The 21381-nt window shown below is 42.8% G+C and overlaps 1 protein-coding gene and 1 long non-coding RNA gene across 2 annotated transcripts in view; one reads left to right on the top strand and one right to left on the bottom strand.

Moving 5' to 3' along the window:
• Nucleotides 1–1735: 1735 nt before the first annotated feature.
• Nucleotides 1736–14457, bottom strand: CHGB (chromogranin B). The gene is made up of 5 exons (XM_019644604.1): nucleotides 14273–14457; nucleotides 9915–9961; nucleotides 8922–9015; nucleotides 2945–4683; nucleotides 1736–2124 (listed from the first exon to the last, which is right to left on the bottom strand). Exons 1-5 carry the CDS (start codon nucleotides 14319–14321, stop codon nucleotides 2041–2043), a joined length of 2013 nt encoding a protein of 670 aa, XP_019500149.1. The 5' UTR covers nucleotides 14322–14457; the 3' UTR covers nucleotides 1736–2040.
• Nucleotides 14400–21381, top strand: part of LOC109383840 (uncharacterized) — a 37927-nt gene continuing 30945 nt past the window's right edge. The window contains exon 1 of the long non-coding RNA XR_002124306.1: nucleotides 14400–14481. This is a non-coding gene — a long non-coding RNA (uncharacterized LOC109383840). The remainder of the gene's footprint in view (nucleotides 14482–21381) is intronic.

Raw genomic sequence — 21381 nt, 5'->3', positions numbered from 1 at the left:
AGCTCCAGGTTGAGCTGTTGTTCAGCATCTTAGCTGTGGAGGGCAGTGTCACTGGCCCTCATATGTGGGATCCGAACCGGGGCCCTCTGGCATCCCAAGCAAATTGTTAACCATCGCGCCACTCGGCTGGCCCTGAATTTTTGTCCCCAGAAAAATATACGCTGAAGTCCGAACTCCTAGTACATAAAAAATGTGACCTTATTTGGAAATAGGATGGATTGACGCAGATTAATTAGTTAAGATGAGGTCTTACTGAAGTCGGGTGGGCCCTTAATCCAATATAACTGGTGTCCTTATACAAAGAACATCATGTGAACAGACAGAGACTCATAGGGAAAGGATGGCCATGTGACCATGGAGGCAGAGATTGGAATTGTGCTGTCACATGCCGAGGAAGGCCTGGCGCCACCAGAAGCCGGAAGAGGCAAGGAAGGATCTTCCGCTACAGGCTTTAGAGGGAGCATAGCCCCATCAACACCTTAATTTTGGACTTCCGGCCTCCAGAAATGTGAGAGAGTAAATTTCTGTTGTTTTTAAGCAACTCTGTTGGTGGTACTTCGTTATGGCGGCTCTAGGGAAAAAGCACAATATTTATATACCAACACTATGCACCATGAGGACTGCCCCAGCAACCATGATGCCCCCAGCAACTTCTCATGTGCCTTTGCAAACATCCCAGCATGATCTTATGGCCAGAGAAAAGAGACCCCATGCAGAGAGATAATAAGAAGGCTTCCAGAAGCATGTGCCCGGGGTTTAGAACAACTTGCTGTCAATTTATAGCAATGATTGGCTTTCTCTCCATGTGATAAAGCTGAAACTCTCCTGGAAAAGTAAGTCACTGAAAGTAAATCTGAAAAGAATCTGGTTAAGAATCAGGTAATTCTTGACTTTGTCAAGGGTAGGAGAACCAGGCCTTCCTGGATGAATAAAAGCCTTACGTGATCCCCAGACTTATTTTTGCCACCTCCCAGAGAATAACAGCTCTTTACCTGAACTGTCAGAACAGTAGAAATCAACCAAGTAGCAGCCACCATCAACGAGGAATGAAAAGACAGGTCAAAGGAGAGAGTAAGGGAAACTGTCCAACTGTCTTACTCTAAGAAGCTGCGAGCATTTTAATGGCAGCAGCCAACACTTCCTGCACCATTGCCACATGCCAGGCACGTACTCCAAGTTTTTTGCATAAACTCCTATCATCCTCATAACAACCCAGTGAGACAGACAGCCTTATTTTACAGATGAACCTGAGGTCCAGAGAGGGAAAGTAGCTTGTCCAAAGTAACACAGCTGCTTGGTAACAGTCACAGCCTTGTCTCCTTACAGAGTAAAAATCAGACAGGCCCTGAGGGTCCAGGCATCTGTCTGGACCAGCCCAGATGTTGTGATTCCTGGTCCAGAGTTCTTCCCATTAGCCAGGCTTTCTCCTCGGCCCTGAAAACTGACCCTTGGCCAGCTACTCCCAGAGCTCTCCAGATAACAGGATTTCAAAAGTAATATCTTAGGCTCATTTTTTGAAACAGTTTCTTTAAGCCTATTTAATCTTTCTCCAGGCTGGAGGAGCAGATGTCTTTTCCTGATCTTTTTCTATTTATATCCTTCAAAGGTTTGCTTTTTTTTCCTACTCTGCATCCAAAGATCAATAAATCCTAATGCTGTCTTTTAGAATTTAAAGAATGGGTTTGAAAATTTATTCTCCTCTCTATTAGCCCAAAGGAAGCTGAGGACATGAAGCTTTTGGCCTCAGGTGAATCTTTTATTATTTAAATGGAAACAGACATATTTTTTCAAGGATGGCAGCACAGTCATTGTCACAAGCATGGTAATATATCGATTTTGCGAGAAAGAATATGCTACAAGTCATGCTATTCTTATTTTCAATAGCATTCTGGCAAAAATTAAAGACATTTCCAATTGTGTCAAGCACTTAATAAATAGTAAATTCTACTTTCTGCCTTTGGGTAAATAAATGATGTCTTTCAGTGAAGTGGTGGAAATGTGAGGGGTGCTTCTTAAAATGGCCCTTGGCTCCAATGACCATCAGCCCCTTCGGTTACCACTGAACTTCTGAGCTATTTTCTGTAGTTCCAAATCCATTGCAGCCAAGTTTTCAAGTTCTTTTTCCTAGAAAACACAGGAAAGTGAAAGCATGAGGTCCCAGATCTATTTTGTTACAGTTTAAGGCAGTAGAAACGGGAAGGGAAATTTTTTTGATGTGTATGAGGCTATATGAGACACCCTATATTAGTGGTTCGCAAAGTGTAGTCCCCTGGCCAGCACATTAGCAGCATCACTGGGGAACTTGTCAGAAATGCAGAGTCTCAGGCACCAACCGAGACCTACTGAATCATACTGGGAATCCCTCATGATGTTGATGCATGTTCAAGTTCCAGAAGCACTGACCTACATAATCAATATTAGGAAAAAACATTGCTTAGGCAGGCACAGCTCTGATAATGTTACCTTTCCCAGATGAAAACTTCTGGTTGTTATAGGCCACGAGCTGACACAGATAGAACAAAGCAAGTCATTTCTCTATCATCTGTTCTTTACTATCCTGGGAAATAGTGATGCAAAGGTCAAATAAGGGAAGACACCAGAACAGTGGTTGTCACTTTGGCTGATATTAAAATCCTGATGCCCTGATATCACCCAGTACCAGACAGACAGACTCTTTGGGGGTGGGTCCCAGATATCAGTAATTTATAAACCCTCCAGCTGATCCCAATGTGCAGCCAAGGCTGAGAAGCACTGCAGTAGGAGGAAGTGGCAATGGCTAGAAGTTGGGTGGAAATCAAACCCAGAAGTTGTCTCCACTCCATTACTAGGGGTTCATTATTATGCTGATGAATTCCCACCAATTTCTCCCCATTAATATCAGATAGTCTTGAACATATTAACATTAACCATCTTAAGTGAATTTAAAAAACAACCCACACCGTACCTCTTCCTCTGTCAGAACTCCAGGGCCAGCCCTGTCCTTTTCATTTTCTGCCGCGTGGTGTGGGCTCATCTGCTCCTCAGAGTCATAGAAATCTGGAAACTCGGCTGACTTCTTCCTGTAGTGAAGGAGCTGGTCCAATTCGGCCACTCTGTCATACTGCCTTTTCAGATCCAGTTTGGGGGCAAAGTTTCTCTTCTCATATCCCCAATTCACATCCTCCTCAAAGGGCTTTTTCTCCCACCAGTCATAGTTGTATTCTGGGAAGAAATTCTTCTCATTCAAGGTCAGGCCATTTTCCTCTTCACCCTCAAGAAAATTGTCATCCACGTTGTCTTTTCTCTCCAAATGGTGGCTCTTCCACTGGGAAGGGTCGTAGTATGGATTGAGCAGCTCTCCTAATCTCCTCCTCTTTTCAGGGCTGAGATAGGAAGCAGATGGTTTGCCCTGAAGCCTGCCTTCCTCCCTGTCCCCTTTAGGGTCCTGCAGGTCCTCCAGCTGCTGCCACTTCCCTTGGGGTCCTTCCTCCCCCATTTCCTCACCATAGTTGAGGTCATTTCTGTCCTGCTGTTTCCACTCGCCTTGTGAATGCCTCCTCCTCTTGTCCATCTGGTTGTCTTGAACACGGTAGAGTCCTTCACCCAAGAATCGTTTCTCTTCTTTGTCTGGAGTGGAATAGGCACCAGGCTCCCTGCCCCTGGCTCTGTGGTGGTGTCCCCACTCAGGGCCCTTCTCTTCCTCACTTTCTTCACTATATCCATGTGCCATATTGTCAAGCTCGGAGTTGGGGCGATATCTCTTGTCCTCTTCCACTAGGCGCTCATCACTGGGAGGCCTTGGAGCCCTGTACTCCTCATTTCCTCTTTCCCCATATTGTCCCCCCTCCAGGTTCTTGGGAGCCTGGATTCCTGGGTAACGCCTCACTTCTTCCCCGTATTCGGATTCTTCCTCTGAAGCCCTGTAGTGGGTTGGATGACGGTCCCTCTTGTCCCCTAAGCTGGTTATGCCCATGTCTGACTCAGATTCCTCACGGGGGTGTCCCCTGTCCTCAGAGGGAGGATTCCCTTCTTGAAAGGACCTATCAGGCCTGCTCTGCCCATGGCGATGTCTTGGCCTCGAGAGTCGTTTGTCTACCTCACGGCTGGCATCTTCTTCACTTTCCTCAGAATCTTCCAGGCTCCTGGGTTGGCTTTTGGACTCGTGGGGGTGTTTCTCCTGATTCCTTGTCTCTTCTCCACTCTCCTGGCTACTCCGCTCCCGGCTGTGTGTCTTCTCCTCAGGCAGCCTGGCAGAGGGTGGATTGTATCTGGACGCCATCTCCTCTTTTTTCTGAGCTATAGCCTGATTTATTTTGTTGAGAAAGGCATTTTGTGTCTCTCCTGGCTCTTCCAGGTGTCTCTCTTCACCGCCACCTTCCCCACGCTCCCTTTTCTGATATTTCTCTCCTTCCTCTTCATCTGTGTTCTCTCCTTCGCTCTTCTCAGAATGGTGTGTCTTTGCTTCTTGACTGTCAGAGGCATAGAGGCTCCCTTGGGGCTCACTTACTCCCTCCTGGATGTGCCAACCTCCCTGTGTGTTGGCCACTGAGGGGCCTTGGGTGTCCACCTCCCCTGGGATTTTTGCATCCTCCCTACTGGAAGGCCTGCGGGCTTCTGAGGTATCAGCTGGGCCTCTTAACAATCTTACTTCAAACCTTGTGTTTTCATTTTCATTTTTCTCTTCATCTTTAGAGTCCCTTCTACCTATAAGGAAAAATTTAAAAGAGTAAGTATAACTTTAGAATTGTTTGTGGTTCAACAAGCACCAGCATCAGGGATCACTACAAATCCTAAGGGCCCTAAAAACCATCTGGATACGTTTTTAAGTTGTTAAAACATATACCCAGATTCCCTTTAAAAGCAAATGGTATTAAAGCTCCTTGGTTGTGTTTCAAGCTAATAACAAACCCTCTATATTTTTATTTTTTCACGACACCCAACCAGCATCTCTCATTAGTACTATCAATGATCAAATTAACATCCAAGTACAGATTTAGGAAATATTGTAATTTAGAACCAGCAGAAACCTTAAAATTTGTCTAGTTCAACCTCATCTTTTTGCAGACTAAGATCTTGACTAAGAATTACACTCAGAGAGGTGTAATTCAGAACTATTGTTTCCATATTTGCTCTCAGTAAGGATTAAAAAGTTATCATTGGGTAAGTAGCTCTAACTAGAGCTTCATAAAGTTAGCCAAAATGGGAAATATCAGGATTCAAAGGAGGATTGAAAATTTTTTAATTATTAGTTTATCAGATTTTTATTATCCAATCAACTGTGTAGATTCCACCTAGAAGTAGGTGACAATATAACTTAGTATTTGGTGATAAGAAAGGTGTATATTTCTTCCCTGAGAAAACTATTCAGCAGTGGAAAGACCTTTTCTTCCTTCATTCAGGTCCCGCCTGCCCAGCATGTTCTCAAATGTTGAGGCTGAAGATCAGTATACTGAGTTATCTTTGTATTTCATGAGTCAACAGTGGATGGTATAACTGATATTTTAATTGAATGCTGTTCTCTCCCATCTCTTCCAAATGTCGACAGCTCCTTTACTAAATCCTTCTTAATTCAAGGACGTCCCGTGAAAGGAGATATGCGGTTAACACCGTCTGAGTTGTTAGCTGGGAGGTTTGGATTTCAATTTACGTCACTGAGTTCAGATAGAATGCCTGAAGCCAAGGCTGCTAACAGCTCTGGGGTTACACCTGCACTGTCCACTGGGGAAGCCACCAGCCCTTTGTGGTTTACAGAGCACTTGAAATGTGGCTGGTCCACACTGAGGGGTGCTGTAAGTGTAAAATACCCACCAGACTTCCAAGACTTCAAATAAAAAAAATAGAATATAAAATATCTCAATTTTTCATATTGATTATATGTTAAAAGGATAATATTTTAAATGTATTTGATAATATATATCATAAATATATTGGATGTATACAAATTCTATATTGAAGAAAATACATTAGATACAATTAAATATATTATTAAAATTAATTTCACCTGTCTTTTTAATTGTCTAATGTGGCTACTAGAAAATTTGAAATTATATCTGTGGTTCACATTATATTTCTATTAAGCAGCTCTGATGAGTCATTTTGAACTGACATTTGCAAAATAGAAAAAAGCTGGTCTGTTTTGCAAAAAAAATGTGCAAGAAATAGTGGAAGTCTGTAACTCTCTGCTTAAAGCCCAGCCTGGCATGCAAACATTCTCATGTTTTACGAGACAATTGAAGTGTCCCTGACCTTTCACACCCAGACACCTGAGGCTGGTCCCTCACCAGTGCGTTTGCTTTTTGAGAGCCAGTGGTGATGCATGCAGCATTGAGGCTTGAGGGGCTGGCCAGGTAGGTACAGGTAAGCAGAGAGGCTTTGGCTAGATACTAGCATCATTCTGAGAGTCAGCTGAAATAGTGCCACCGATCAGTCAGGAGCTCAGCTTCCCTAGGCAGAGGCTGTGTGTCTCCTTTCCTACTGCCTGCTGGTCAGGAACAGAAGTATTTTCATTTTTTTCCTCAGTTAAACGTGTGCTGCCTGTAGCAGCTTGTGCCTGAGGCTTAGCACGTCCTCCTAAATTTAGCTTGAAGCCCCCGCAGGTGAGATCAGAGGAGAGCTGTGATTAGCAGCACACAGTCATCCATAAAACCAAGGTGTAATGCTCTCTCTTACTTTCAAGCAAAAGGGGAAAACCATCCCTATCACATTGCGAGGATGACTAGATCAACCTGGTGAAAGATTCTTGCACCTGTTAGGAAATTGGACTACACTTTCCCTAAGGTCTCTTTAGGCTACAAACCAATGTTTCTTTCCTACTCCCCAAATGCCCATTTGCTCAATAAGTGTATTCTGGCTCTAGAGACGTGCTGGGGATAGTGGAAATGGAGATGGAGATGGAATAGGGGTGTGTGTGTGTGTGGGGGGGGTGCTGCCTGAAGGAATTCATCCATCCATTTGGCTGAAAGCTCCACCAATCTTTGCATCAACTTAAGACATGTCAGTGGGAGAGAGAAAACCAGAATAGGACAGAAGTCACAAACTGGTAGCCCAGAGGTAAGCTCTGTTTGGCCTGAATAACATTTTCAGTAAATTCAAATTCAGAGACAATACTTAAGTACCAGGAGATATGCTTTATAAAAAAAAAATTTATCCCAATTTTAACTTCTTTTGAAAAAAATCCCAAGACCCGGTTACAGGGTCTGTATTTCTCTAAATAGAGTTGGAGCTGAGAAATACCTGCTCCTTCTGAGAAAGGCACCTATATCCTCCAGATTGGGAGTTTTTTTTCCTGTCCTGCTTTCCTCCTTTATGTTACCTGTTTGGCTGGCCCTGGCTGGTGCTTGAGTCTGCAACCCCGAGGAGCTTTTAAATCCTCCTGACCTCAGCATTTTATGGTCTCTTGATGTAATGTTTCCAGGGTCCTTGATAGACCTGGGTCATTTTATTTTTACCAGTTTCCCTGGAGTTCTCTCAACAAACATCAAAAGGCCCCAGAGCACAATCAGTGCTGCGCAGAGGCCAGAACCCTATGGCTTCAGCTGAAGGGCTGAGTCTGATCTTGGCAGGCAAGCAGAGCCCTGCACTTGACAGCTCTTTCTAGCAATCATGGTTTTTTGATGGCCTAGTATGACAGACCCCAAACTTTTGCATCCATCTGGTAAGCAAAGAAAAGGGAATGGAGATAGCGGGATTGGTTTGCCCAAAGGAGCAGCCTAGAGACTGACTCTGCTCTCACTCATTCCCTGTAAAGGCTGGAAAAGGCCGCTGGGGAGAAATTCAGTAAGAGGTATGTATGTAGGATGGAAGTGGTAGAGAAGCTTCCTTCCACTGTCCATGGGGCCCTACAGGCTCAGGCCCCTCACACCTATTTTGGTTACCCTGAAACCCCTAATGGTAGATTCAGTCCCCCAGGCTACTCTATTGGCCAATTACGAACACTTGTTTTTACCATTTTATGCATGAGGGCTCATGTGCAGTAAGCACAAGAGAGTATTATCTTGCAATGAGAGATTTTGAAGGTGAAAAAAAAAATCCCATTGTTCCCAGCCTGACTAAAAATTGAAAAGCAGAGAAAAGTGTTGAAAACAGTGGTTTTAGGATTTGTTTGAATCAGTTTGACTTCATGCATCAAAGAGATGACACAGTTTTGTAAAAATTGACCCCTGAATATTAACTCCCAATGGATACTGCTCGTGTCACTGTTCACATTTTGTTTTCAACAGAAGCTGATTTATATGGAGAACACCTCCCCGTCTAGATTCAGGGGCTGTTGCTGCGACTCACTAGATGCTCTGCCTCTACTCTCATCCCTTCTAGTTCTCAGGCCTGGAATGTCTGATACCGTTTGGTAGAACCTCCCATTCAAATAAGTTCTACATTAAAATAGTTTAACCAATCTGTCATGTAAAGAGGCCAGAAGTTTCCAAGTCACCTTTCCAAACTTCTAACTTCTCACTCTCAGAAGAGTAGGAGGCAAAGAGAGGAGTACTTTTTAAATCTCTTTCTATTCTTTCATCTTTCAACACTCCCAGAGCACTTAATCCACCCCCCCCCCTCATCCAATCACAAACAAGCACTCTCCACATCTTCCTCCACCCAAATGAAAGCCTATTTTAAAAATCCTACTATGGAACCAAAGAATTTAAGAACAGATATACATCTCAAAGGCTATCATTGAGCTCAATTCTCTCATTTTACTTTGAGGAAATAAGCCCAGAGAGGCATAGGGTCTTCCCCATGGTCACACAGCTGTTAAGTGGCAGAGTAGGGATTAGAAGCCATATCTTTTGTTTCACCAGATAGTAGTCTAGTCTGTACTCCCCCCCACCACCCCCCAACTGCATTACACCCCAGTTCATTTGGAGATAAAGTGGAAGGTGAAGTACAGGGAGCAGGAGCAAGGACCCCTCAACGGACAAAAATCTTCTACAGTGCAGGAAACTTACTCTTCCTCAGGACTTCTCGGCACTCAGGGGTGATGGGTGGAGCATTGGACTTCGACAGGGCATTTGAGAGGACCTCGATGATGCAGCGAGTCACCTGGGAGGAAAACCCAAAAGTAGGTTGGCAAAAGCTGGTGTCACTGGGATGACAGACTACTCAACCCAGAGCTGCTGTTCAGAGATGCTTGGCCTATACTGATGCGGGATCCTTGGGGCAGGAATGATTCACAGAACCATAATGAAACCTCCCAGGTATCTCCTGGGCAATGCAAGAAGGCACTGGGCCAAGATTACCCAAAGAAGAGAAGTAAACACCCATTTCTCAATAGGTTGGTAGAAAAATGGTGTGATGATGCAGTTATCCTTAGAGGCACTAAACATCCAGGAAGGAGTTGAGAGCTCAGGGCAGGAGGGACATCCCTTGCCCCCATTCCCTCAGGAGTGAAAACCTGGCTTTGTAAGATTATGTTGTGTTTTTTTGTTTGTTTTTGTTTTTGTTTTTAAGATTTTATTGGGGAATTGGGGAAGGGGAACAGTGTTGAGGAATTGGGGAAGGGGAACAGTCAAGTTGTTGTCCTTCAATCTTGGTTGTGGAGGGTGCAGCTAGCTCAGCTCCAAGTCCAGGCCACCCATCGGCAGCTCGCTGCTGCTCAGCTCAAGGTGCCGTGTTCAATCTTAGTTGCAGGTGGGCATATCCCACCATCCCATGCAGGAGTTGGACCGGCAACCTTGTTGTTAGGAGCATGTGCTCTCACCAGCTGATCCATCCTGCCACCTGTTGGCACCTCAGCTCGGACACAGCTCACTGGTCCATGTGGGAATCGAACCAGTGAGCCCGTTGCTCAGAGCTTGCGCTCTTAACCAACTGAGCCACTCAGCAGGCCCTATGTTGTGGTTTTTATTGTCTGTTTGTTTGTGTTTTTATTTTGTGTGGTTTGGTATCATAAGGAGTGGAAGAATCCAGAGTCTAGATTCTAGAGTCACATTTCCACTTACCATTTCTTCATTGTGATTCCTGTTATCCGCTGGCATAGAACTGACAGCTATGAAAGAGAAAAAGAATGGGAAATGAGTTGAGTTGATTTTGGAAGTTGTATGAACCCAAACCCACAAAATTACCCCACATCCCCCACACACATTACTTGGAGAAAGGGGCAGAGTCAGAGCTGAGCAGAGTGGAGGAAGTTGGGGAATGATTGCCCCAGGAGTCATAAATGCCTCCATTGCATACACACACACACACACACACACACACACACACACTCACACACACACACTCACACACACACACACACACACATCTATTTTCCCTAGGAATGTCTTGAACATGATTTGGAAAAATATGTTGTCTTATATCCAGTATAAATCAAATACAGACCACAGACAGACAAGGGGAGATTTTGGGGTACTGGTAATGTTTCTTGATCTGGAAGCTGATCACACAGGTGTGCTCAAAGCATGAAAAATTATACTTATGATCTGTGCAGTTTTCTATATGTATATTATACTTCAATAAAAAGTTTAAAATAAACCTAGTTTAAATGAATCCAGGGTGCCTTCTTCAGCTTTTCTGCCCATCCAAAATGTGTAAAGAGCTGTGATTCCCTCTGCCTATTCCTGCCCTCAAGAATATGTTCTCCTCAAAACTCACTTCCTTTACAAAATCATGGTTGTGACTCTCTTACGTAATTAATTGCCTGAACAGGCTTGCTTATGCATCTGTATCTATCAGTGCTGTATCATCCCCCATGTTGTCTGCAGCCATGTAAAGCTCATGGGAGGTATCTAATTCTATAAGTAGATTACCAAGTACATAATATCACATGCAAATAGGCACTTAACAATCATTTATAGGATATTTTAGTTTAACAGCTATTTATGAGGATATTTTTTAAAGGATAATTTTTAATTTATTTAAATTAAATTTCATGAGATTCAACTTATTTTAAACCAGCAGTTGAAGTGTGTTTGTCTTCTTAGGAAATGCTTCAGTTGATTTTAATTTTTTCAGTGCCTTCTTTTATTCTTCCAAAGTTGCTTTGATCCTTTTATCTTTCGCTTTGACTTTGTTCTGTCTAACCTTTTTCCATTGGAGAAGCTCAAAGCATTTATGTACAGAGAAGCCCCTCTCTACAGTTCTCCTGACACTTCCTGGAGAAGAAACTGCTATTATGGCTGAAGAAGCCCATTGCATAAAATTTTTCTAAGTCTCTGAAACAAGAGTACAGCTAGCTGGAGCAAGAGCGAAACTCTTGGACATCGGAGATGGCAGCTACTCAAATGCAGTTTATTTATAACCAGCAATCCGGCCTTTCCTCCCCAAATGTTTGCTCTTGAGCCTCTTTACTACCCTTACCCCACCAATCAATTACATATCACAGGGCTCAACCTAGAAATAAAACACCTATTCCATTTACTCACCTTATTGAATTTTCCTTTTTGAAGCACTGCCTGGGATTTACTTCAATTGTTTTAAGAGGCCCAAAGTTATCCAGCATGTTAAAATCATTTGTAAAATGTTTAAGAAGTTGCCAACAATGTATGAAGACTCCCATGTTCTTCCTGAAATCTAGTTCAGACAAGATCCAGATGGTTCTTTAGCACCCAGGGTTCAATATGCTGGACCATTATTTTATCCCCCAAATGGCTGTTATTTGGGAATATTTCCACTTGGGCACTTACTCTGTCCACCTGGAATCTGTTAAATCCTCTGGAAAGAAATATGTGAGAGAATTTCTCCTCTAATAAACTAGAAGTTGCCTTTTTAAAATCTTGCTTTACTAAACCTTTGGTATTCTAGTTTCTTGCTAATACTTTCCTCTTTTATTCTCCCCACAAATGTAAAATAGGTGTTCTTATTAAGTACTCATATTGCCAAAGTATTAACAGTCATTAGATTTGGGGAGAGAGACGTATTTTTCTTTTATTACTCTAAATAATTTGTAGCTCAGTTTATTATTACAGGACAGTCCTGTTTCTCTGATTGAGGCTCCTCAGACATCTTTTTGATGGAAAGGAGAGTGAGAGTCTCCTTGCGAAAGTGTGTTATGCATCTTGGTGAAATATCTAATTGTCACTGCATTTCTTCCAACAGGATCTGTGACAACAAAGTAATAACTAAGACATGTTGATTCCCCTAAAGCAGTGTACCTTATTTTTGTATAAAGTAAGATTCAAGGGGCACAAAAGGAAACCCAATGATTACATTAAAATGAAGTAGTCAGATGGCAGAAAAATTTTCAAATAATATTGTATGATAAATCTGAGAATAATGTCTAAAGTACTAATATCTCACAAGACAATCAAGGTTTGATTTCCCAGATTGAAAATACAGTTATAAAATAACAAGTTAGGCAAGCCCTTCTGAATGCGAAACCATCTGACCTGGTATAATACGGCTATCATTTGGCTACTTCACTCATATTAATTTTTGGAGTACCCAGTAGCTGCTATAGAAAGGTGTGGATCTCCCTCCAGAAGCTCGTAAGGGAAGGAAATGAACCATATGGTTTCCCCCAGCCTTGTGATTTTGCTTAATAACAAACTCTGCTTGAAGGTTGCCATGTCTCATTTCCAGGTCCTGGGGAGAGGGGGGAATGGAAAATGACTGCTAATGAATATGGAGTTTCTTTCTGGGGTGATAAAAACGTTCTGAAATTTGATAGTAGCTATACAATCTGTGAATATACTAGAAATTACTAAATTACGCACTTGAAAAGGGCAGATTTTATGGTGTGTGAATTATAGCTGAATAAAATTTTTTTTAAAGAGTATAATGTCCCCATTTTAGCTCATACTAAAATATGAGCCCTTCTTAAAATATTCTCTTACATAAGACAGCCATCAATATTTTACCACTATCGTTAAGTAAGCTTCACAAATGTCACTGTTTAGTGTTCCAGCACAATGTATAGCACAGCTTTAGCCTCTTAAGCAATTCCTTTCTGAAGATATTTTTCACCAGAAAGACTCTAAATTATTGATTTGGTTTTCTTGAATTAAATCGAGAACATTGATAGGTGATTTGTAAGAATGACAAACATTTTAGAAAATCACGTATGTGTGTAGCTTGCAATAAAATAAATTACCACTGGCTTTCCTTTTGTCTCTTTACACTTTAGATCCAGTCATTGTTGTCAATGAAAGCTTCATATTCATGGATGGCATTACCTCAATTCTAGTTTGGACTCCTGATCTCAAATTTAAAAATAAATTCTGTGAGGTCATTAAAACAGTCAGAGAAATCCTCCAGTTTAATCTGGTGCTGACATATTTACGTCTCAGTGGTCTCAAACTCATCGTGACTTTACTTCAACACACACACACACACACACACACACACACACCCTTTATTTTCAGATCTCCAGTGGTCATTTCTTTGAGATTCAGAATAGTTTGAAAGATGAATCCCACATTCTTCCACACATAAAGACACACTGTCAAATATCTGCTACTTAAAATTTCATCCTGTTATGTCAATTATACCTCAATGAAAAAAAAAGACCAAAAAAAATCATCCTCCCAAATTGACTAAAGCAATTTTGTTTTCATTCATCCAAGGACATTTTGTAGTTATTTTATACTTTTCTTTTTCTGCAATACAAAACTCAGAATATCTACTGCAGTTTCCATTCATAAGTTAAAATGCATTGAGTGTGAAATTACCTCTCTCCAGACACGCAAATACAAAATACAGAAAAACATTACATTAACCTTGTACACACATATACCTGAACACACACACACACACATATATATATATATAATCATGTTAAGAGAAAAATAGGATATCATATATACACGAGACTTACTTTTGTCTCATCATGTTTATATAATAATAATAATAATAATAATAATAATAACAAAGCGAAATATGCAGATGCTAACTAATATCATATTACATGCACTCCTATCACTCCTTCGTTATCTGGCTTTAAAAAGCCAAATACTTAAATACAGATACAGAATAAGACTATAAAAGCGTCTCTCTAGACGGGTGGGTAGAGAGAGCATGACAATTTAGAAGTGAGCGCAAAATGTGCGGTTTCCTTGGAGGCACGGGCACGTTTTCTCCCTATCCACAGGAAAGCTCAGATGTGAAAAGGCTGAGACTCTACTGGTTGGGCTAGGAAGAAGCCCTCTGGCTTTTTCCAAGACAGGCGGTAGGGCGGGGACTTGAAGGGAAACACCCGGGGAAGAGAAGACATTAAGAACCTCTAGCAAGAGGGAGAAACCTTCTATTGTGTTTAACCCTCCCTCTCTCCCAGTATCCTCCAGCTAACCCGCCGCGAGCGGCGGGGAAGATGGAGACTGGCGCTGTCCGCGGTGCTGAACAGCCCGCCGCGCCCACTCACCGGCCACCATCGTGGCTCCGAGGAGGCCGAGAAGCACCGCCGGATGCATGGCCCGGCTCGCCTGAATCTGCGCGCCGAAGAGGATAGTGGCAGAATCAGTTGAGCGAAATGAGGACGGAAGGCGAGATGAAGATGCTCCGGGAAAGCGGCCGTGTGTCTTGTGCCCACGGTGTGGCGCGGTTGGCGCAGGCCCCCCGCTCTTTTAAAGGGTAAGTCCCGGCCTCACGGCCGGGAGGGGCGGGCACCCAGCAAGCGGCGCCCCCTTACTCAGCCCTGACGTCACGAGGCAGCACAGGGGGCGGCGGTGCAAGTAGGCTGCAATTTGCGCCAGTCCAGTCGCCTGGGTGCTCTGGGTCTGGAGCGGGGGTGGGGGCGGACGAAGGAATGGAAGGATGAAGAGAGGTAGTGCCGATCTGAGACTCAGGGAGAGGCTGGAAGCCCTGCTTGGGTTGCCCAAGCTTACTCCTCATCTCCTCCTCACATACTTCCAAGTCTAAAATCGTGTTGGAGGCTGTGTATGTTGTGCGGTTCTATTGAGAGGGTGTCCATCCATGAGTAAGTCTGTTTTGTATCTCCACTACCCAGGGGAGGGTAGGACTCTTGCTAAACAGAGAAGACTAAACGGTGGTGGAAATGGAAAAGACTTGATAGCTTTAAAAACAGAAGGTGCAGCTGGAAAATATGGAACCTGAGGGTTTTTTTCAAACTTTTGGTCTTACACCTACCCATGATTCATTTATCTACCTACCTATCTAGCTAGCTAGCTATCATCTATCTATAATCTAGCTACCTATCTATTATTCTCCTATTCTACTATAACTCCCTTCCAACAATAGTATATACACGTGGTAAAACATTTTTAAATCTCAGATGAGACAAAAGGGTTCACTATAAATGTCTCCCCTCCACCTCGATCTCCCCAAGTTCCCCAGTTCTCCTCAGCAGAGTCAACATGACTTAATTAATTTCTGTTGTTAGGCTTAAATTATTTTGGAATGTATACAGCTGCAACTTCTTCTGAATGGCTACGTAGTATTACATTGATTGTATAGGCTAGAATTTATTTATCCAGGCCCCTTTCTGATGGGCATTTATTTAGGTTATTACCCTTTGGCATCTTATTACTCCTTTATAACAGCCATGGTCTCAGGGGTGGGGAATGGAATAACCTGTTTGTAGGAGTCCCCTTTGCTTTAAAATTGAAGTAGAGGAAAATATTTTTTTATTATGTATGAGAGGAAGGTGAAAACATCTTCCAGGATAATTTTGATGTGGGTTCTCTCAGTCTAATGAGGAATCAGGAAAGCAGCAGGAAAGTGCCCTGCACCCAAGAGAAACAATTCATAATCTTCTCTGATAACACAGGTTTTGGGAAATGGAGTAAGCCTTCATTTGGGGTCCCTTTTGGGGAAGGCAGATGTCTGCTGCACAGCTAAAAGGAGGTTTTAGTGTCCTTTTCCTTAAAATCAATGAGGCTCAAATTCTTTTTGCATGTGCTGCAGTGGATGGATGGCTGCATCTTCCTGAAAAGTCTGGGAGTTATTTCACCAAGACCACAGCCAGAGAATGTTTAAAAGAAGAATCTTAAAAAGGATATTAGCAAAATTTGAATAAGATCTGTAAATTACATAATGATTGTGTGTCAATGTTAATTTTCTGATCGTGAGAATTCTACTGGGATTATGTAAGAGAATGTCCATGTTTTTAGGAAATATACCTTAAAGTACCTAAAGGTAAAAGGGTGTCATGTGTACAACTTACTCTCAAATGTCTTAGAAAAATATAAAGATAGAGAGAGGAAAAGAGAATACTAAGGCAAGCAGGGCAACGTGATAACATTTGGGAAATTGAGGGTGAAAACTGTATGGAGATTTTTAATACTATTTATGCATTTTTCCAAAATCTGATATTATTTTAAAACAAATAGAAAAGAATGTTCTTGGCACAAAAGAGTCTGTAAAGCAGTGGGTACAGAAAGAAAAGGGTGTTGCGTGAGAGCCTTCCTTTCCTTGGGTATTGATCTGGAAGAAGTTCTTCCTCTACTGTTGAAATACATAAGGGTTCCAACTGCTCTTTTAAATGAGCTGATTGCCAATAGTACTTGCAAATCGCTACATTTCAGGAGCACCTGCATTCCACTTTTATAATGATTTCCCTCTCTTCTTGCTCCCTTGAAAAGCACATGGTTAAAAATGTTAATGTCATCTTGTAGATTCTCAAACTGGGCTTGAACGGGGTTTATTACTCATCAGGAAAAGTCTTTTCATTATTGTCAGTTGGCCCACAGTCAGTTCCCATATTCAGACCTACCTTTTTTTTACTCATTATTTCATAATAACATGAGATGGGGACAAAGACACATTAAAAAAATACATATCACAACCTAATTGTTCTGGGACTTTTTTAACTGTCCTTTTCCACCTGCTCAATCTTGGCACTTTGAAAAAAAAACTTAGAGTCCACATGTGCCTGGGCATGTTTTTAGCTCTTCTGGAATATTGATCTATTCCATTTCATTGGTCTATTTGTGTATCCTTGGAGCAATACCACACTTTCTCTATCACCATAGTTTTTTTAAAAAAAGATTTGTATTAAAAATATAGCTAACATATAATATTATATTAGTTTCAGGAACACACCATAGTTATTCAACATTTATATACCTAAAGTGATCACCATGATAAGTTCAGCAACCATCTGACACTGTGCTATGCTATCACAATATTATCGACTATATTCCTTATGCTGTATATTACATCCCCATGACTTACTTGTTTTATACCTGGACACTCAATATTATTTTATATTAATTTCAGGTGTACAGCATAGTGGTTAAACATTTATGTAATTTAAGAAGTGATCCCTCTGACTAGTCTAGTACCCACCTGGCACTATACATATTTATTGCCATATCATTGACTATATTCCTTATGCCTTACTTTACATCCCCATTACTATTTTGTAACTACCAATTTGTAGTTCTTAATCCCTTCACCTTTTTCACACTGCCCCTCACTCCCCTCATCTATCACCCCAACAAATCTAGTACCTATCTGACACCATACATAGCTATTACAACATTATTGACTATATTTTTTATGCTATATTTAACATCCCCATAATTACTTTGTAATAATCAATGTGTGCTTCTTCTTCATTTTTTTTAAGGATTTTATTGGGGAATTGGGGAAGGGGAACAGCCAAGTTGTTGTCCTTCAATCTTAGTTGTGGAGGGTGCAGCTAGCTCAGCTCCAAGCCCAGTCACCATCCGACCACCCATCAGCAGCTCGCAGCAGCTCAGTTCAAGGTGCTGTGTTCAATCTTAGTTGCAGGTGGGCATAGCCCACCATCCCATGTGGGAGTCAAACTGGCAACCCTGTTGTTAGGAGCATGCACTCTTAGCAGCTGAGCCATCCTGCCACCTGTTGGCAGCTCAGCGGCAGCTCAGCTTGGGCTCAGTGTTACTGGCCCATGTGGGAATCAAATGGGCAACTCTGCTGCTCAGAGCTTGCGCTCTTAACCACTCGGCTGGCCCCAATTTGTGCTTCTTAATCCCTTCTCCTGAGTTCACCCACACCCCAACCCCCCTCCCAACTGGCAACCATCAAAATGTTCTCTGTATCTATGTGTTTGTTACAGTTTTGTTTGTTTGTTTATTTTCTTTAGATTCTACATATAAGTGAAATCACACTGTATCTGTCTTTCTCTGCTTACACTTGACTCAGCACAATACCCTCCAGGTCCATTCATATCACTGCAAGTGGCAAGAACCCATCCCTTTCCATGACTGAGCAATATTTCATTGTATATATGTACTACCTCCTCCGTATCCATTCTTCCACTGACAGACACCCAGGCTGCCTCCACATCTTGGCCATTGTAAACAATGCTGCAATGAACATATGGATGTACATGTTCCTCGAAGTAGTGTTTTGGGTTTCTTTGAATAAATACTCAAAAGTGGGATTATTGGGTCCTTCTTTGTCTCTTGTTATAGTCTTTGCTTTAAAGTCTATTTTGTCTGGTATAAGTATTGCTACCCCAGCTTTTTTTGTTTTGTTTTGTTTTGTTTTATTTCCGTTTTCATGAAATGTTTTTTTTTCATCCCTTCATTTTCTATCTGTGTGTGTCTTTCAACCTGAAGTGAGTCTTTGTAGGCAGCATATGTAGGGTTTTGTTTTTTTATCCATTCAGCCCTCCTATGTCTTTTGATTGGAACATTTAATCCATTTACATCAAAAATAATTGTTCATAGATATGTAGTTATTGCCATTTTATTATTCATATTTTTTATCTTTTTTATTTTTCCATCTTAAAGAAGTCCCTCTAATATTCCTGGTTTGGTTGTGATGAACTCCTTTAGCTTTTTCTTGTCTGTGAAGCTCTTTATCTGTCTTTTGCTTTTAAATAATAGCCTTGCTGGGTAGAGTAATCTTGGTTGTAGGTCCTTGCTTTTCAACAAGTTGAATATTTTGTGCCAGTCCCTCCCAGCACCAGCTCACACGGCACTGTCTGTGAGTGAGTTTTTAGCCAGTAAACAAATAAGTGTGTTGAAAAACCCTCCCTACTCACCTGATCTGGCCCCCAGTGACTTCTTTCTTTACCTGAAGATAAAAGAAATATTGAAAGGAAGACATTTTGATGACATTCAGGACATCAAGAGTAATATGATGACAGCTCTGATGACCATTCCAGAAAAAGAGTTCTAAAATTGCTTTGAAGGGTGGACTAGGCACTGGCGCCTAGCTTCCTAAGGGGAGTACTTCAAAGGTGACCATAGCGGGCCGGCCGAGTGGCGCGATGGTTAAGAACTCGCTTGGGATGCCAGAGGGCCCCGGTTCGGATCCCACATATGAGGGCCAGTGACACTGCCCTCCACAGCTAAGATGCTGAACAACAGCTCAACCTGGAGCTGGGCTGCCATGAGTCGCCGGCGACGGCGTGGGCTGCAGTCCCTGTGGCAGTGGATTGCCATGGGCTACCGTGTGTGGCCAGCAGCCAGCGTGAGCGGCCAGCAGCCGCAGTGAGCGGCCGTCCAGAAGCTGGCGACTGATCTGCCTCGCCAGAGAAAAGCGCAATGATGGTGCCAACTTGGGCCAGTGCAGCAACATCCTCCACAACTAGATTGAAGAACAAAACGACAGCAACTTGTCTGTTCCCCTTTCCCCAATTCCCCAGCACTGTTCCCATCCCCCAATTCCCCAATAAAAATCTTTAAAAAAAAAAAAAAAGGTGACCATAGTGATATTGAGCAATGAGGTATGTAGCACTTTTTCTAGGATGAGTTCTCAAACTTAATTGTCAGACCTCATAATAGGTGCCCTGCGGAGCACTGCGCAGTCTCCCTGGTCACCTGTTCCAGGAGCTCCAGGAGTGTCCCTTGTGTGGGTTGAGTGTGCCCTCCTGTGATATTGAACGCTGATTGTTATTGGCATGTCAGTAGGTGGGGTTGACTCTCAAGCTGATTGGCTGTGTGGTTTGGCCACTTCCACAGCTTAGGGACTGCTGTTGGGGGCGGCGGGGAGCTTATCCCACTGAGTGGAATTCACCCTAGTGGACTCTGGTGCCTGTTGAGGGCACTCTTTATATGTGCCACTTCTGGGGTAAATTAGGCTGTGGTCTGAAGCCAGCCTCCAAGTACGTTGATTCTGGGGCCTCTTGGGAGGAGCTCTGGTGCAGACCCAGGTCACCCACTGCCTGCAACCAGCTGGGGACTACCTTGTAGGAGCTACAAAGTGATCCACAGTTGTTCACTGCCTGTGCTAAACCTGGGGGTGCATGGGAGAGGCCATGCTATGAACTTAGGATGTCTGTTACCAGTACTGAGCCTGGGCTAACTCTGCAAAAAGCCAAGGCACTCCGAAGACTGTTGCAACCTGCCAGCTCCCTTAAGGTTAAGCCACTGATAAAGCCTCATGCAGTGCGCAAATTTGGTGAGGCAGGGTTTCAGGGAGTCACTAGAGTGGGAAGAGTTGTGGTCACCAGGTTAATGTAGATTCCAGCTTGGTGCCAGAGCTAAGCTTGGAGCTACTCAACAAAAGTCTCAGAGCACACTGAGGTCAGTCATTGCCTGCTTGTGGCCTGTGGACTTTTGATAGTTTTCCAAGAAAGAGGCTGGTTGCTCACAGACAAAGTACACCTAGTGTTTGGGAAGTTAGGTAGGGTGGGTTCCCAGTGAGTCAGCAGGGTGGAGCAGTGGAGCTCACTAGACCAATCAGATTCAGATTTGACTCTGTGGGGGCGGCTCAACACAGGAAAGATGGCACCCACCTGCTGGCTGCACAGGAGAAGGCCCCCTCACAGAGAAAATTGAGATTGTCCTCCAGCCCTCACTCCGAAGTCACACATCTCAGTCTGTCCTTAGTATGCCTCTGATGCCCCCTGAGTCACCATCCCTCTGCCAGAGCCCAGGGTGAGTACCTGTTAATGAGTGAATCTATGTGCAGGCCCCTTAAAAGGACATCTGGGTTTCCCCCAGCCTTCCATCCCATTAGACAGTCAGAATCTCCATTGTTTTTCACAGCCAGATATTGTGAGGGCTCCTCTTCCTGGTACCTGTACTCCAGACTGTGGAGCCTGGTGTGGGGCTGGGGTCCCTTGCTCCTCTGGAGGGAACCTCCGTGGCTGAGATGTCCCTCCAACTGCCACATGGAGGTTTGGGGCCACATCTCCACCCCTCCAACCAATCTCAGCATGGCAACTTCCTTGTATCCTTAGTTATAAAACTTCCGTTCAGCTAGACTTCAGATGATTCTCCAGGTTGATTCTTCTATAATTTAATTGGAATTGGAATTTAATTAATTGTAATTTAAATGGAAGGAAGCAGGCACAGTGTTTATCTATTCCGCCAACTTGGATCTCTCACCTATCACCATAGTTTCTTAATTTATCTTGATATCTGGTAGCAAATGTCTCCCCACCTTGTTTTTCTTCAGAAGGATACTAGTCATTTTTGGCCCTTTGCATTTTCATATGTATTTTAAAATCAGTTGTCAATTTCCATGTAAAAAAATGTGTTAGGATTTTGATAGCAATTGCTTAAATCCACAGATTAATTTGGGAACAAATGACATATTTACAATATTGGGCAGACTTTGGTTTTTGATTGC

This window comes from Hipposideros armiger, unplaced genomic scaffold (genome assembly GCF_001890085.2).
Source record: "Hipposideros armiger isolate ML-2016 unplaced genomic scaffold, ASM189008v1 scaffold_89, whole genome shotgun sequence".
Classification (NCBI taxonomy): Eukaryota; Metazoa; Chordata; class Mammalia; order Chiroptera; family Hipposideridae; genus Hipposideros; species Hipposideros armiger.
The sequence above is the reverse complement of the archived record's forward strand: the minus strand, read 5'-3'. Positions and strand labels throughout refer to the sequence as shown.

Excerpts from the sequence above, each read along its gene's own strand:
- CHGB (XM_019644604.1), bottom strand. The coding sequence starts at position 14,321 with ATGCATCCGGCGGTGCTTCTCGGCCTCCTCGGAGCCACGATGGTGGCC. Across the intron at positions 4,684-8,921 it reads CCGAGAAGTCCTGAGGAAGA|GTAGAAGGGACTCTAAAGAT; the intron begins GTAAGTTTCCTG and ends TTTTCCTTATAG. Across the intron at positions 2,125-2,944 it reads GAGTTCTGACAGAGGAAGAG|GAAAAAGAACTTGAAAACTT; the intron begins GTACGGTGTGGG and ends TGTGTTTTCTAG.